General features: G+C 40.3%; 1 protein-coding gene across 2 annotated transcripts in view; it reads right to left on the bottom strand.

Moving 5' to 3' along the window:
- Window positions 1-15,174, bottom strand: part of spef2 (sperm flagellar and cilia associated 2) — a 46,546-nt gene that overhangs the window by 5,840 nt on the left and 25,532 nt on the right. For both annotated transcript variants that reach the window (XM_088628672.1, XM_088628673.1), the window contains 11 exons: window positions 14,996-15,133; window positions 10,566-10,726; window positions 9,900-9,989; window positions 8,996-9,137; window positions 7,213-7,354; window positions 5,982-6,107; window positions 4,696-4,834; window positions 3,646-3,875; window positions 1,629-1,735; window positions 1,227-1,409; window positions 221-313 (listed from right to left, as the gene is read on the bottom strand). In XM_088628672.1, coding sequence (XP_088484798.1) covers window positions 221-313; window positions 1,227-1,409; window positions 1,629-1,735; window positions 3,646-3,875; window positions 4,696-4,834; window positions 5,982-6,107; window positions 7,213-7,354; window positions 8,996-9,137; window positions 9,900-9,989; window positions 10,566-10,726; window positions 14,996-15,133 — 1,551 coding nt within the window. The remainder of the gene's footprint in view (window positions 1-220; window positions 314-1,226; window positions 1,410-1,628; window positions 1,736-3,645; window positions 3,876-4,695; window positions 4,835-5,981; window positions 6,108-7,212; window positions 7,355-8,995; window positions 9,138-9,899; window positions 9,990-10,565; window positions 10,727-14,995; window positions 15,134-15,174) is intronic.

Below are 15,174 nucleotides of genomic sequence, written 5' to 3'. Positions count from 1 at the left end.
TTCAGATCTGCTTCTGAAATAACATGATATAAAAAAGGTTACTGATCTGTGCTAAGCATGCCAAGCACTGAAGGCTAATATATTAAGGAATCTGGAGATAGCCCTAATTGTGCCAATGAGACAAGATGTAGCCTGTGTGCATATATTAGACAAACATCTTCATTTTATACCAGACAAACAGTATAAGAAAAAGATCTCTACAAGGTATCAATGACGAGACCTTTTTCTGATTGGCCATTCTGTTGAAAGGCAAGGGTTCTGTTGGGTCCTCGGGCACAGGAAGTTCAGTTTGACTGTCAAACCACAGCTCAGTCTGTAATAGAAAGATACGAAAAAGAATAAATACATGTACTCACACACAAGTGATCACAATCAGGGCTAGCTTAGCCAAATCTTACTGGATGATACCAAGACAGGAAAGATGACTTGTCTATTGTCAAAGATATGAAAATTAATTATCTCTGAAAAAATGACATAAAACATAGAAATTATTTCAGTTTTTCAGTTTACTGGTGCTTAAGTTTCAAAATCTCTTTTTTATTGTAATTTGAATAATTCATTTCTAATATAGCTGTGCATTCACCCTAGCAATTCTACAGCACAATACCAATATTTTATTGTACTTTTCCCCATTTTTTTATGAGCTTAACAATGTATTTTTGGAAGTCATATAAAAATTGGGAAAAAGGGTAACTTGTGGGTAAAGGCTTCTATTTATAAAAACATTTTCATGATAATGTCTGTAAACCACACTGCAAGATTAAACCTTAATCAATTAAAAGTAAGGGAAGAGGCAGGAAAGCTCATGTGTGTCACCAGTCATTGACAGTCTCATGGGACTGTAGTTCACAGTAATGAAACGGGAGATGATAGTGACAGCACAGGCAGTAGTGCACAGAGTGCCTCCTGAAAGTTTAAAAGTCTAAAGGAGGAAGGGAGGCGTAAATATCACCAGTGACTTGAATAGTACACAAAGGACAAGTTTAAATCAAACCTTTGACCATATGTTAATAGCCAGATTACTGTCTGCCTTTTCCCTTCAATGGATACGCTTGAAAATGACCTAAAGGTTAGAAATGTTCTAATTGTAGGACCCTATAAGATATCTACTGTATACTGTAAGCTATTCTCATAAATCCTCCAACATACTGTGTCTGGAGGTCCAGGGACAGATTTCAGTTTAGACCAGAATAGCCTTTTAGTTGTTGTATGGAGGAGGACCTTGCCTGGTCAAATTGCTCTTCTGTTATAAACCCTGTGGAGTCAGGATCGAGGGCTTTGAACCTGGCCAGCGTGTGGAGCAGATCTCCCTGTGAAGGGTAAGGCCATGGCTGAGCAGCCAGGAGCAGGAACTTGCGCCAGTCAATGAGCTCCGAGTCCAGGGTCAGTAGGGATGTTAGCTCCTGTATCTGTAAAAGCAGAGAAATGTTCAGCCGGTCAGGATAGGACATTCCTTTGATCCTGCGTGGTTTTCATTGTGAATATATGAGTGAGAGGCAATTCAAAGTAGAAACAGAGGCAACAAAATTGTGCTACAGTACAAGCATACGAGTATTGTATGAGTCACAACACGAGCCCCAAGCACAGGGTGAGAATAGAGCAGTATTACACGGCAGGTAACTGAGTACCTGGGCACCTGAGAGCTGCAGCCAGGTGTCAGGAAGAAGGTCACTTCCCAGCTTCAAAGATGTTAAATCTTGCAGCATGTCAAAAAAATCCCTACTTGACAGAACACCTGGCAATGAAACACAGACAAAAACAGAACAGAAATTAAAATCATATTAATGAGGACAAGAAGCAATGCCACAATAAGAATACATATAATTGTTGGCATCACCATCACCTTCACAACAGATATCTTTATTTGTAAACAAGTATGGCTGGTCTGTCACTCTTCTTCATTTACAATGAATACCATAAATGATTTATTGTTCTGAAAAGAACTGGGGGTATTCCACGGTTTAAATCTGATCAGGCTAAAATGCATCTAATTTCTGATTACTTGGTTGTTAGAAATGGCTAATGCCAAATCATGCAGGAAATAACCGTTTAGATATCTGAAATATTTTCCTCATGTTGTTACATGTCTTTCACAAGTGAAATGAAGGAAAACACCAGAGACTACGACTTTATCCACTGATCTTACTTGCCAAGTGAGTTTCTAAGAGGGTATGAATACAAAGTCTGTGATTGTAAACACACACCAAACTTTCACATTCTTTATCATTTTCTATTTTGTTTCTTTTCGCCTTGAGCGCCTTCGTTTGGTCACCTCTGTACAGAGTGTCAAATAGACATTCAGAACTTCACTCAGCATAGCCTGTGCTAAACCACAAAACCATCTCTTTTACAGTATACAGTATGTATATTACTTCCCTGGCTAGGTTTCATAGCCACAGACAAGAGCTATAAAAAGAACAAAATTTCAAATGGGCCCAATCATTCCAAACTCAATACTGACATTGGAGAGAGAGTAATGTACTTTTGTGTCAGTCAGTCCCTGGCAGTCTGTATCAGTGTGGGGTAGTGGTTAAGGCAGTGAACCCCTTACCAGAAGGCTGTGGGGTCAAATCCCATGTTTTCCCATGGCTCTTGCACTCTTAAGTAAAGTGTTGCATGTAACAAATGGGCAGCCTGGGTAGAGACTGGGATACCCTTAAAGAACACTTAGCTGTATCTGTTTGCCAAATGGAAAGAGCTGATTCTAATGGAAATAAGGAAGGCGACATGTTTCTAATGCTAACTTCAACAGGATGGAGAAATGCCTTTTTGCATTTTTCTGAACTTGCAAACTCAGATCTCTTTCCTTCCCTCTTTCTCTGGTGTGGCTTCCCATTTTTGTCTGTTTTGCAGTCCTAATATCTCGTCGTTTTTTAACACATGACAAGACAAGCGTTTAAAGTCCACGTCAGTCTCATGAATGGGAAAATGTAGCACGCAGACGAATACAGGAGCAGGCCGTGAATTGGAGAGTGACATGAAGCGACTGGTGCGCAGCGAAACGGAACAGCAGCAGTGCGTGGCAATACTGTACAATAGTCATGTGGCAAGAGGCAGCACAGGCTGGGGATGAGACCTCCAGCTGCAGCCTGAGGGCTTCTGACATTCTAGGAGGCATCAGAAGGTGGCGAGGCAGGGAGCCCTCCTCGCGCTCCAGAGGGAAACAGCGGAGGAGATGGGAATGAGGGAATGAGGGGGAATGGTACAGGACATTTGGCAGAGGAGAAGACCTAGACTGCAAGCTCAGGAGGAGCAGTAAGGATGAGAGGGGACGTAGGAGGAGATAAGACATGCAGAGAAGAGAACTACTATTTGGAAGGATCTTGAACTGATACGAGCAGGGATTGCACGAGAAAGAAGCATGAAATTTAGAGTTTTAGAGTTAATCAGTGAATTACACACACATTCAGATAATTGCTGTTGTAAGTGAAGCAGACAAAAATAAAAAAAAGCTTGTTACCCAATAACCTGGAAACTTCAGTGCAGATAAAGCCTGAGCAATGCCGCATCTCGTGATAAAAGTGCCATCAGTGATGACGCCGGCCGATAGTGCTGGTGCACTAAAGAGTGAAAACAAACACTTCCTGGGCTTCCAGAAGTAACAGCTTCAGGTCTGGCTCTGAAGAATGGAAATGGGATCCTGACCTGCTGGTGCAGCTGTACAGAGCTGGCAGTGGAAGGTGTGGAGCTGCGCGATGGTCAGGGTGCTGTTCATGGGTGTCTCCAGTGGAGGGGGCCGTGGGGCCGGCTCTGGGCTGGGCACCACTTTCAAGTCCCCGTCAACGAAGAAGTCGGAACAGGAAAGCACCAGCTCGTTCCGGATCTGAGCTGACGACTCGATGTGATGGCGAGCCACATCCGTGAGACGATCGATACTGTTGGCATCAAAAGGTTTCAGTTTTAGTTTTGTTCTGTCGAACCCAGAAATGTTATTAATGCATGGACGTTTTATCCATTGCAAGCTGCTACAGTATTCTCTACAAGCTGTGATGATGCAGAACAGCACATATGACTATTTAAAATAGTCATATGAGACACCTGAAGAAGGCTCCACAGCCAAAACATTGTGTTTTCTTTCTTCTCTTTTCAGCAGGGAATAAACCTATTACTTGTTCCTTTGATGCAGCTACCCACCTGACTATTTAAAATGTTCACTCTTTGTGTCTCTCTAGGAAATATATTCCTAATGAGATAAGAAGTATGAATCTGCAGCCTGTCAAGGCACAGACTTGGAGTGCGAGGTGTGCCCTGCAGTTCAGACCTCACTGGTCTGAGACAGGGCTGTGATAGTAGCCAGCTGCTACAGATTCTCCTATTGGAGACACACTATTGATCGATTACTGTGTAAATAAGAAGCACATGGCCTGACAGGCCCAGAAGGAATCACGGACTCTCTATCACTGCTAGACCACAGAGACTGCTGCTCTGAGTTAGGGATTAAGAACTGGTCATTTCAAATGGCATAGAGTGTGATTTCAGAACAATTATATAAGTAAATAAACATGAAAACCTAGAGAGAGAAAACACTGGGACTGAAAAGGGGAATGCAATTAAAATGCAGTTGTGAAAATCAACTGGAGCTTCCCTGGAGTCAGAAAAGGCTAGATGAAAAATGGCTAAAAAAGAAAAATCTGTCAGTGTCACTGAGCTCCATTACAGTGTACATTACTCATTCTGTTGTGGTGGTGAGTTTACCTTGTCATTTCTGCCAAGAACCTTGCTCCAAGCCACTCCTCCATTTCCTTGTAAGCATTGTCTGCCTTCTGTAGCAAGTCCCGAACAACAGCTAAAGACTTCGATTTTATCTGTTCAAGCCTCACTTTCACCGCAGACTCTGCCAAGAGAAAGGTATCACGTTTTTTTTGCGCTGGAACGCATCTCCTTAGCCAGCTGTGGTATTCGCTGGTATTCGTACCTCTTGATATTCAAGTGGTCTCATAGTAACTATCCTAAAAATCACTTTAAAAGTGAAACGTGTTTTAACAACAGTATGCTAAGTGAAACTGTTAATGAGCCATTTCTCCATTTTAAAATTAATTATGCTTTGCATAATCTGTAATGAAGAAGTGCTTCATTTGGAGAAAACTGTAAAATTTGCTTAGAGACCCTCCCCAAAGGATGAACATAATGATGTTTTAAGTTATCTGACATGTCTCTGTTGATTTCTTTGTCTATTTAGTGGGACTGGACAGAGCACTTGCATACGTGTTAGGAAATGTGCTATATACTGTACAACTACTAGGTTTATTACTAAAAGACAACTCAGTGCCAGAAGTACTATATGGTCCTACAATATTCGACAGACGCAAAAGGACTTACTAGTGCAGCATACTGTATGAAAAGTGATACCATTTAACAAAACAATATGTTTTTTTGTTAAAAGAACTACATTTTCGACAATACACCACCAATAATTTTCTTCTCTGTCTGCTGGAGCAGCAAACATACATAGGGTTATTTTATTTTAGTTGAAAACATTTTAGTTATTTTATTACTCCACTCATGTTAAGCTGTTGTTGGGTATAAAGTGCAAAAAAAGGCTGCAAAACATCACAGAATTTTTCAGGATGCAGATACAACAGTTTAAACGTTATTTAAAACAAACAAACAAAACAAAAGAACAATGCAAAGCAGCACTCTACACAGTCCTCCACATTCAATATGTACAGTAACTAGTAACAGTTGAAGGAAAACAATAAAATGAATGAAAACTGAAATTTTGCCAAAACTTCAATTTGATTCAGAAAAAAAGTCTGGTTTGCTGGTTGGTTTCAATATTATAGCACTGTTTCACATGTTTTAGCAGGAGAAACGATCATTTAGCTACAGTATATAATAGAGGTGGATAAACTGAGCCTATGAAGATTCTTTTTCCGTGTTTTCCAAGGAACAGGGAAATGGAGACTCCTGTCTAGGATTGTTCTCCTGCACCCTGTTGGAAACAGCTGGAGCTGACGGGCAGGAGACTTAGTTCAGGTTACCTTCGTGCTCCAGTGCTGCACGGTACTCCTGTCTGATCCTGAGTTTCACTGCCCTCTTCCTCAGCTCTCCAGCATCTTCCTCGGGTGCTGGAGGAGGGGTGTGCTGTGGGACTGGCGAAGGAGCCCCTGCAACAAGTTAATCTCTGATGTACTGTACATCTTACTGGGTTCTCTTTAACAGCGGCGTGAATAAATACAGTACACCGAGAATTACATTTAAACCTTTGCAGTTACGATGTCAGAGTCTTCTTGGGCTCAAATTCAAAGGTCGAATGCACGTATTTTGTCAGTGTTATGCGTTAATTATACATTATAATAGCCTTGCTAAGCAATCTGTTTCTGTGTGAAAAAATGAAGGCTGTAAGAGCTTAAGAGAAAGGCTATAATGTGAAAGCAATCCATTGCTGTACAAGCTGGAACATTGGGAACACTATATTCACTGTATCCAGTGTAACAAATCCTGTTTTTGGTTGGATTGCTTAAAATAATTTATGTTATTAACTCATTATCCAGATCTGAGAAATGAAGTCACAGTTTAAGAATATTTGACTTAATGGGTGATATTGTGTGTGAAGAAAGTATGAGAAAATTCAGGGGACTTCTGTTTGTGGGTGATCCAAGATTAATATACAAGAAGATTATATAGATCTGCTTAAAAGTAAACTGCCAAAACAGTCTTTCCTACGACAGCTATAACAAGGACTGATTTTCTTATAAAATACAACCTGTTTTGGAAGGCTAAATCAAAACCTAACTCCATCCAACAAGCTCTTTGTAAAGTATTAATTAAATAAACAGAAGTTTATAAAATTAGGTTGGCAGTGAACAGGAATTAAATTTTTTGCACCCAAGCCTGTTATGTTTTATTAGAGCTGGACACAGTGCACAGTGTGTCACATTTGAACCTGGAAATTGCCTGGAAACAATGATGTGTTACATGCCTACTAACCCTAACCCTGGCTGTGGCAGCAGGCTCCACACCCCACAAAGCACAAACAGCACTCGTCAGCCTTAGACTAGGCTGATGCCTTTATCCAAAGCAACCTACATTTGCAACCAGTTGTACAACTGGAACACCTTGCTCAAGGGTACGATAGCAGTGTCTCACCTGGGATGGGAACCCACAACCTCCCAGGTACAGAGTCCAGGATGCTGACTGCTGTGCCACACTGCTGCCTTGCACCCTGAGTGCTAGGCAGGTCTCTCCCAGCTGACCCTAACAGGTCTGTACCTTTTTTCTTTGGGCTTTTCTTCTTCTCCTGCCCAGCACTGAGCATGGCGGAGACCTGCGAGGCTTTGTGTTGTTCTCTCTCAGCACTCCGAAGGCGCTCCTCTTCCTCCTCTGCCTCCTTTTGCTGGATCTCTGCAGACATCTGGAAACAAACCCACAAACATCAGAGCATGCATCTGTGTGACCCAAACCCAGGGCTTTTTCACCGCCTTTGACTATGTGACCCAGAAAAGTCTTTTTATAGACTTCAGGTTACTTAGTTGGAAATATTTGTTACTCTGAATAATTAGAATTTCAAAACTAGGGTGGTATGGTGGCACAGTGGTTAGCTTGGCTGCCTCACAGCATTGGTTAAGACCCTGGGGTGCTACCTTTGTGGAATTTGGATGTTTGTCCCATGTTCGCGTGGGTTTCCTCTGGGTGCTCCAGTTTTCTCCCACAGTCCAAAACTATACTGGTTGGATATTTGGCTGCTGGGAAAATTGGCCCTGGAGTGAGTGAGTGAGTGAGTGAGTGAGTGAGTGAGTGAGTGAGTGAGTGAGCGAGCGAGCGAGCGTGCGTGCGTGTGTGTGCGCCCAGTGATGGACTGGCTTCCCATCCAGGACATAGTGTATCCTGCCTTGAGCCTGTTGCTTGGTGGGTTAGTTTCCAACTCCCTTGTAACTCCGTGTTGAATAAAGTGGTTAGAAAATGGATGTTTTTTTAAAACAAATTATTAATAATATTTTTTTATAAAAGTATTCATCAACACAGCATTTTGTTCTGCAAATGTGTTACAGAAGAGAAGTTGTTTCTGAATTGCTATTAGTGATTTAAATTTATTATATGTTTAGTCCTTTGGCTCTTGAAAGGGCAGTTTCAGTTAATAACACAATACTATTGTAAGTAATGTGCTTAAAAGGTACTGTAGATATGAATTATGTTTTTATTATCCACTGACTAATCATTACAGTGGCAAGAAAGAAAGTGTTTCCTGTTGCAAAGCAAAGGCGACTTCAACACTCCATTCTTTCAGGTTTTATTTGTTGATCCCGATCAGTTTCAAAATGCAAATACTGTACTGTATTAAATTCTGTCCTGTTTCTTAATTGAACAGCCTGACATTTAACAAAAAGGAGAATCAACAGAAACAGAAACTCTCCTCCAGTCATTATTAACTCTATGCGGGAAATTCAACCCAAATAATTTAATAGTTATTCATGCAGTTCTATAGCCATATAAAAATGATATCATATCACAGAATTAAGTGGCCAAATAGCATGTAGAATGTGCCATTAATCTAAGGCCTCACTATAAGTAGTGAAGCAAGATGCAATATGATTTCCTATATACTGTACTGATGCTATCTAAAATGCAAGCATTATGAATGGCAATGCAACTGATGCTACTGTACATGCCGCAGGAAAGGAAGGCAGAGAGATCATTAACATAAAACATACCAATAGATTAAATGTTTTTCAAAGAAAGGCATCAGCTTGTGCAAACACAATGGAACTCAGTGAAGTGCCAGACACTGTATGAGCTCATGTCAGTCAGCCCATTTGAAGCTCACAGCTGCAGGCACACCTATTAAAAATGGTGATCTCCAGCTATTCAGTGTCTTGAACTGGAGGGATTCACTGCTTGTGGGAAGTGCTGTCCTAATTCAGTTTCAATCTTCTGGTAACAGTAAACTGCACATATTTGTGAGCCAAATGAATTCCTTCATTCCTTCATTCCTTCATTCTATATCTGAAAAATCCTGCAGGAAATATTTGCAGTGTGCATTCCTTTGGTGGCTCACCATATTGGAAATGGCTGTCCAGGCTGCCTGCCATATATCCATCACCAGTTGCTCATCCTTTGATTTGAGGTCTGCTAATCCAGTCTTCAGCTTTGTTCCACTGGGGTCAGAAGACAGAGGCCTTCTAGATATCAAGGGTATTCTGTACATTGAGAAACACAATTTTTAAAAGATTCTGCACTAAAAGAGAAAATGGGCAAAACCAGATAACTACAAACTTCTTCAGTACAGTACAGTACCTTCTAAGACTCTATACGTTTTATTCTTTCACCAAATTAGTCAAATGAAAACATGTTCCCTTCAACAGTGACAGTCTAGAAATCTGTTCATCTACTTATTACATTTCTCATGGGTACAATAGTACAAATACAAACCAGGTTTTAAACCGTGGGCCTTCATTCTTGTCCAAAACCATTACAGCCCTACTGAGCTTTTGTTGATATAGAAATACTATTCATCTACCCCTCCTTATTCAAAATGCATAGATGTCAATACATAGTTTAGTATTGTTTCAGTAAAAGGTCCTAAAATATCCCTAAAGACGACTTTCAATTCTATCAATTTTGATGATTCATAGCACTTCTGAGATTTTTTGCTCCATCGTGAAATTTCCAACCCCTAATAATTTCCAGATAATGTCTCAAAACTTCATAGCTTTACTCAGTGAAATGATTCATTTACTGCAGTTCCTGTTTTTCATCAGGTTCCAAGGTGCGAACTGAAAGCTGATTCAAGGCTGCGGTGTGTCACACCTATTAGTCTCCTTTGTCTTGTTTTTAATTCTTTACAGCCATGGTATCAGGGGCGCTGTTTGGAAATGCCCTCTGACGATGTACTGTAAGGCACATGAAACTGAGGAAGAAACAGTACTTGACAATGTTTCACCTCTGCGAAAACATCTTACTTTTCAGTTTTGGGCTTCTTATCTTCCGCCTCATTTTCCTTCTGCCCGGCGCTCTTCACTTGCCTTTCAGAGTTGGCCAAGCCAGATGCACTGGACCGTAGAGTAAAAACAACAGAAACACAGAGAAAGGGACCCCCTTAAGCGTTCTGACTGAATAGAACTCAAGAAACTGTCAATTTTCTGTGCGAAACAAAGATTTGTGACTTTCAAAGCTATTGTATTACCCTAATGAAAATGAAAAGAGCACATCTGAAACAGCCAATCAAGTGAAGGATAGACCACCTTCCACTTAATTGTGACTTAATTTGTCAGAGAAACTATAGAAATCATTAAATGAAACTATTGTATATAGGAGTTTCAAGATGATTTTTGGAGAATGTAATCATTATAGCAGTATGGTAGCAAGCCAAGTAATCACTTAAACAAAATCAAAAATAGCATTTACTATAAGAAATACAGGTAAATTAGGAAATCTCCGAAACATATTCTGAATTTCATCAAGACGCTCTTCAAAGTCTCAAGTTTTTTGATCTACCCAATATCTCAAGATTCATTTGAAAATTAACAAAACTGCCTGTGGAATATGTGTAATCTGAATTGACCAAAAACTGCAGGATAGGACAGTAGATGCTGCTTAAAGAAAGTACAAATGTGTTTTACACCAACCTCATTGTCCTTTCTGTGTCATGCTTTAGATCCTCCTCCACAGTGTCTACCAGGGGGATGCAGGCAAAGTCCATGCTGGCTTCAGGAAGGAGGCCGCCTTCCATGCCTTTATAGTAATCCCGCAGGAGACGTAGCGTATCCTGGCATCGGTCAACTTCCACCTGGAAGAATCATCATGCACACCACTGGTAAACTGAAACACATCTCCAGTTATCTCCACAGAGCCAACCTGCAGTTTGGTGCCAAAGGCCCTGGCCTTTCAGGCATACTGTCAGACAAGAAACAAAGGATAAGGAAGGGAAACTGAACAAAGACCCTGTGGGGAAAACAAGGAGAATCACGGTGGTATCTCCACAACCTGGGACCAGACCTGGTCTGGCCATCCCAGTGCCTGCATCTCACACGGACCCATCTATTAATCTGTTACTGGAACAACTGGACAGAAAGTTAGGGAGATGATGCCAATGACTGAAAAGCAGCTTTGGAAATACGTTGACAGTGCTGGGATTCTACCAGTTTAGAGCTCTTGAATACATGTCTTTTCTAAAATGTCTCTAAGGTGCAAATACATTGTTAAAGAAAATCAAGATCTTCTGATGAAAGCAGTGGTCACAATGATAGTTTGGAAGTCTAGTCAATTTAAATTATTTTCATGCTTTGCGTTTCTCTGAACTGACCCAAGACTTTTTGTGTCTAAGAACCAAAAAATAGGAAGGAAGGCTTTGCGGAACAAAGCAAAGCAGTATAAATCCTGCCATCAGGTTTATCAATGAAATATCTTATAGTTATAAGCTACAGTCTCTGAGTCAGTGTTCATTATTATGTATTCATTATGCATGTATTATGTATTCAGCTTACGATAATAATAATAATAATTGCTTACACTTATATAGCGCTTTTCTGGACACTCCACTCAAAGCGCTTTACAGGTAATGGGGACTCCCCTCCACCACCACCAATGTGCAGCATCCACCTGGATGATGCGACGGCAGCCATAGTGCGCCAGAACGCTCACCACACATCAGCTATCGGTGGGGAGGAGAGCAGAGTAATGTAGCCAATTCATAGATGGGGATTATTAGGAGGCCATGATTGGTATGGGCCAATGGGAAATTTGGCCAGGATGCCTGGGTTACACCCCTACTCTTTTCGAGAAACGCCCTGGGATTTTTAATGACCACAGAGAGTCAGGACCTCGGTTTTACGTCTCATCCTAAGGACGATGTCCACAGTATACACAGAACTCCAGTCGAGACCCAAAAATTGTCTCCACCTTGTTTCTTTAGAAAAAAGCACCATTTCTAGTTATTAATACTTGCTCTAACTACACAACAGTCTTTGATCTTTGTTTTTCAGTGCAAGGGAAAACTCGTCTCTTCCTAAACAAGGTCTTCAGAAACATCAATATATCAATATTGAGAAACATCAATATTTGTAAAAATAAGACAGATCACACTTGCACATTAAGACTGACTGCAGTATAATAAAAAATGTTTTTTGAACAAAAAACTACTGTATAAATTATGTATGGAACTAAATATAAAATAAACATTAAATCTAAAATAAAGAATAATCGTAGTTGTGTACTTTATTAATCTAGTTTTTGTAGCTGGGTTTCCCCTCGAATGTGGCTGAATGGTTGAAACACTTCCTTTAATGAAAAAAAAAAAGCCAACAAATAATTTTGTTTGATCAAAATATGCACTTGATGTTCATAAGACATGGCCATAAATCTCTCCAAATGGATCATGTGCTTGCTGCAAACCTGCTTTTATTTTGATTAGCACCTATAAGGTCTTAGTTTTATTTAGAGCTTTAAAAGTTGCATTTGATTAACTTCAGAGTACAGTATGTGCAGCTAGGACAGTTAAGAGCCATCCATTAGAGCCACACGAAGAACTGCACAAAGAATGTCCAAGACCAAGACATCAAAACTACCAAGTCAGGACCTTTGGGACATTATGTTTTTTAATTGTTGATAATAAGGGAAGACAAAGCAGTCAGGTGGCTTTGTGTGCCATGACGTTACAGTATATCAGTTATGAGATTAGTGCAATTATTTGTATGATTAGGAACGAGCGAGGGACACGGCACATCTGGCACAGACAAAGGTGAAACAAAGCCAGTTCTCACCATAAATTTATTAAAACTTCTGATGTGAAAGCAGCTTAGCCGCTTAACTGACAAAACGGTGCTAGAATCACATCTGTCTGAGAAAACACAGATAACCACATTCACAAAGACAGTGTGAAACTGATTGTCACTTCCCAAAGCCACTCAGCTGCCTGTCTGCAGATAAGATTTATAAACCGAGTCAATTATAAGCAGGTCAGGCAATTGGCGAAACTAATGCAAATAGATTGATATGTAAAATGTAGATATGTAAAATCCTGTAGGTAGAGTTTACACATTTTTCTACCGCTGTAGAGTTCAAATGTCTGTTAGAATCAACTTGTGTGGGATACTACAAGTGGCTTCTTGTACAACAGGCTTTCCTTTGAGCACAGTGGACTGCACTTACGGCTGGGCCTGAACAGAGGCCCATCTAACTAAAGGACATTTGTAAGGTGTGTAATCACAATCACAACATACTTGTGATGTTGTTGCATTTTAAAGGGACTGGGGCTTATCATTTGTATTTCTGTGGTAAGATAATAAAGCTTACAACAAAGATAGGCTGCCCTATCACTCACCAGAGGCAATTTGTACAATTTGTACAGGAAACTTGGCTCATCCTCTGCATGTCTATTTGCATTCAGTTCAATGCCACCTCCTGGCTGTGTCATCATCATCATCATCATCATCATCATCACTAGTATTAGTAGCAGTGGTAGTAGTAGTGGTATTAGATCTTTGCTTTATTCAGGTTTTTACTAAACTTAATAATATAATGTCCTTAACTTGTACATAATGGCATTATGGAAAAAGTTTGGGGAGCTTAGCCTATCACATTTTAAGAAAAATATGCCAGACCCGTATTCTTTTAAAGAAACACCATGCTATTTTTAATGACCACAGAGAGTCAGGACCTCATCCGAAGAATGGTGCCTTTTTACAGTATAGCGTCCCTGTCACTATACTGGGTATAGTAGGACCCACACAGACCACAGGGTGACCACCCCCACTAACACCTCTTCCAGTAGCAGCCTTAGTTTTTCCCTGGAGGGTTGGCTTAATAATCAATACCAAGAAAAGGAAAACAGCTATCATGCTTAGACAGAAATCCAACAAAACTGAAACTTAACAATCACATGCCAACCAATCCTATATTTATTTCATGTTAAGGTGTGGAAATAGAAGAGGAGAATGAGAAAATTCTCTGTGAGGTCAGCCAGCATGGATTTCAGAATGGGCACAATCTATAAGATTTCTTTAAACAAACAACAAGGGCACTGGATAAAACTGAAGCATTGAATTTCCTGAAGACTGCTGATAAATGTTCTACATACTGTAGAATACCATGTTTAAAATCCAGTATGAAGAAAATAATAAAAGTATTCAGGAAGGCAAACAAGCAGCTAATTTGTAGAAAACGGGGAACATGAATACAGGAAAGAAAAGCCTCTAATGGTAATGATGTAATTAGTGAAGTTCCACAGCAATGAGTATTAGGATAGTGTCTTTTCCCGATCTGTATCAATATTATATCAATATGTATCAACAACAGCAATACTGGTGTTGTAAGTAAATCTGTTACAATTTCAGAAGGTAAAACATCATCAGGACAGCAAATACGGTAGTAACTGCAAAAGAAATACAAACCCAGTATTGAGGAAGAGGGCGCAAATTTGGCACATTAAACTTAATTCAGAGAAGCACAAACTTCTACAAGTGGGAAATGTGCATTATAAGTATAAGTAAAAAACGTGCATTATAAGTATCGGCAGAGCAGTACTGAACTTGATCTGGAATCGATCTGGAATCAATATAAAAACGCTTATAGATATTAATTTGTGAGTTCAAAGAGCAATCAAAATTACTTCTGCTCTGAGAGGTACAGTAGGCTGGACACATCCATGAACAATTTAAATCCCTTTATCACTTGACAGAGATCACACAAGGATTTTACTCAGGTATACAGACTCATGACAGATACTGACAAAGTCATGTCAAAATACTCCTTCAGCACAAAGATTGAGAAGTTTGTAAATTACAAATGATTTGTTTGATAAAATGGTTTGTTACACCTTTACCACCTGTAAAACCACAAGGCGCTACATTGTTTCACCACCTGCATTGTCATCACCAAACCTACAGTACTTTAAACCTACTCCCCATGAAAAATGCAGGGGGCTTTCCTTCTCAAGTTGTAAGTAAAACACAGTATAAAACACAGGAAATAAAAGTCACAATTTCTACTTTCTTTCCTGAGTCGCATGCCCGCTGCATGTACAGAGAGCAGCCCTGCAGGCCTGCGGCACATCTGATACCTGCATCAAGGAGGAGAAGTGGTTAATGAGGATTGCGGTGTGATCTTCCAGCCAGCCACCACTTATGACATTGCCTCTCTCCTGCATTGCCTCCTCCCTCCGGTTGTCACAGATGTCCCACAAGCGTTCCCGCAGATCCTGAAGGAAGAGGCAGTGGGGGTTGAGAAACAGGGGCGCCT

Source organism: Lepisosteus platostomus, chromosome 4, assembly GCF_059453375.1.
Source record: "Lepisosteus platostomus isolate fLepPlt1 chromosome 4, fLepPlt1.hap1, whole genome shotgun sequence".
Classification (NCBI taxonomy): Eukaryota; Metazoa; Chordata; class Actinopteri; order Semionotiformes; family Lepisosteidae; genus Lepisosteus; species Lepisosteus platostomus.
The sequence above is the reverse complement of the archived record's forward strand: the minus strand, read 5'-3'. Positions and strand labels throughout refer to the sequence as shown.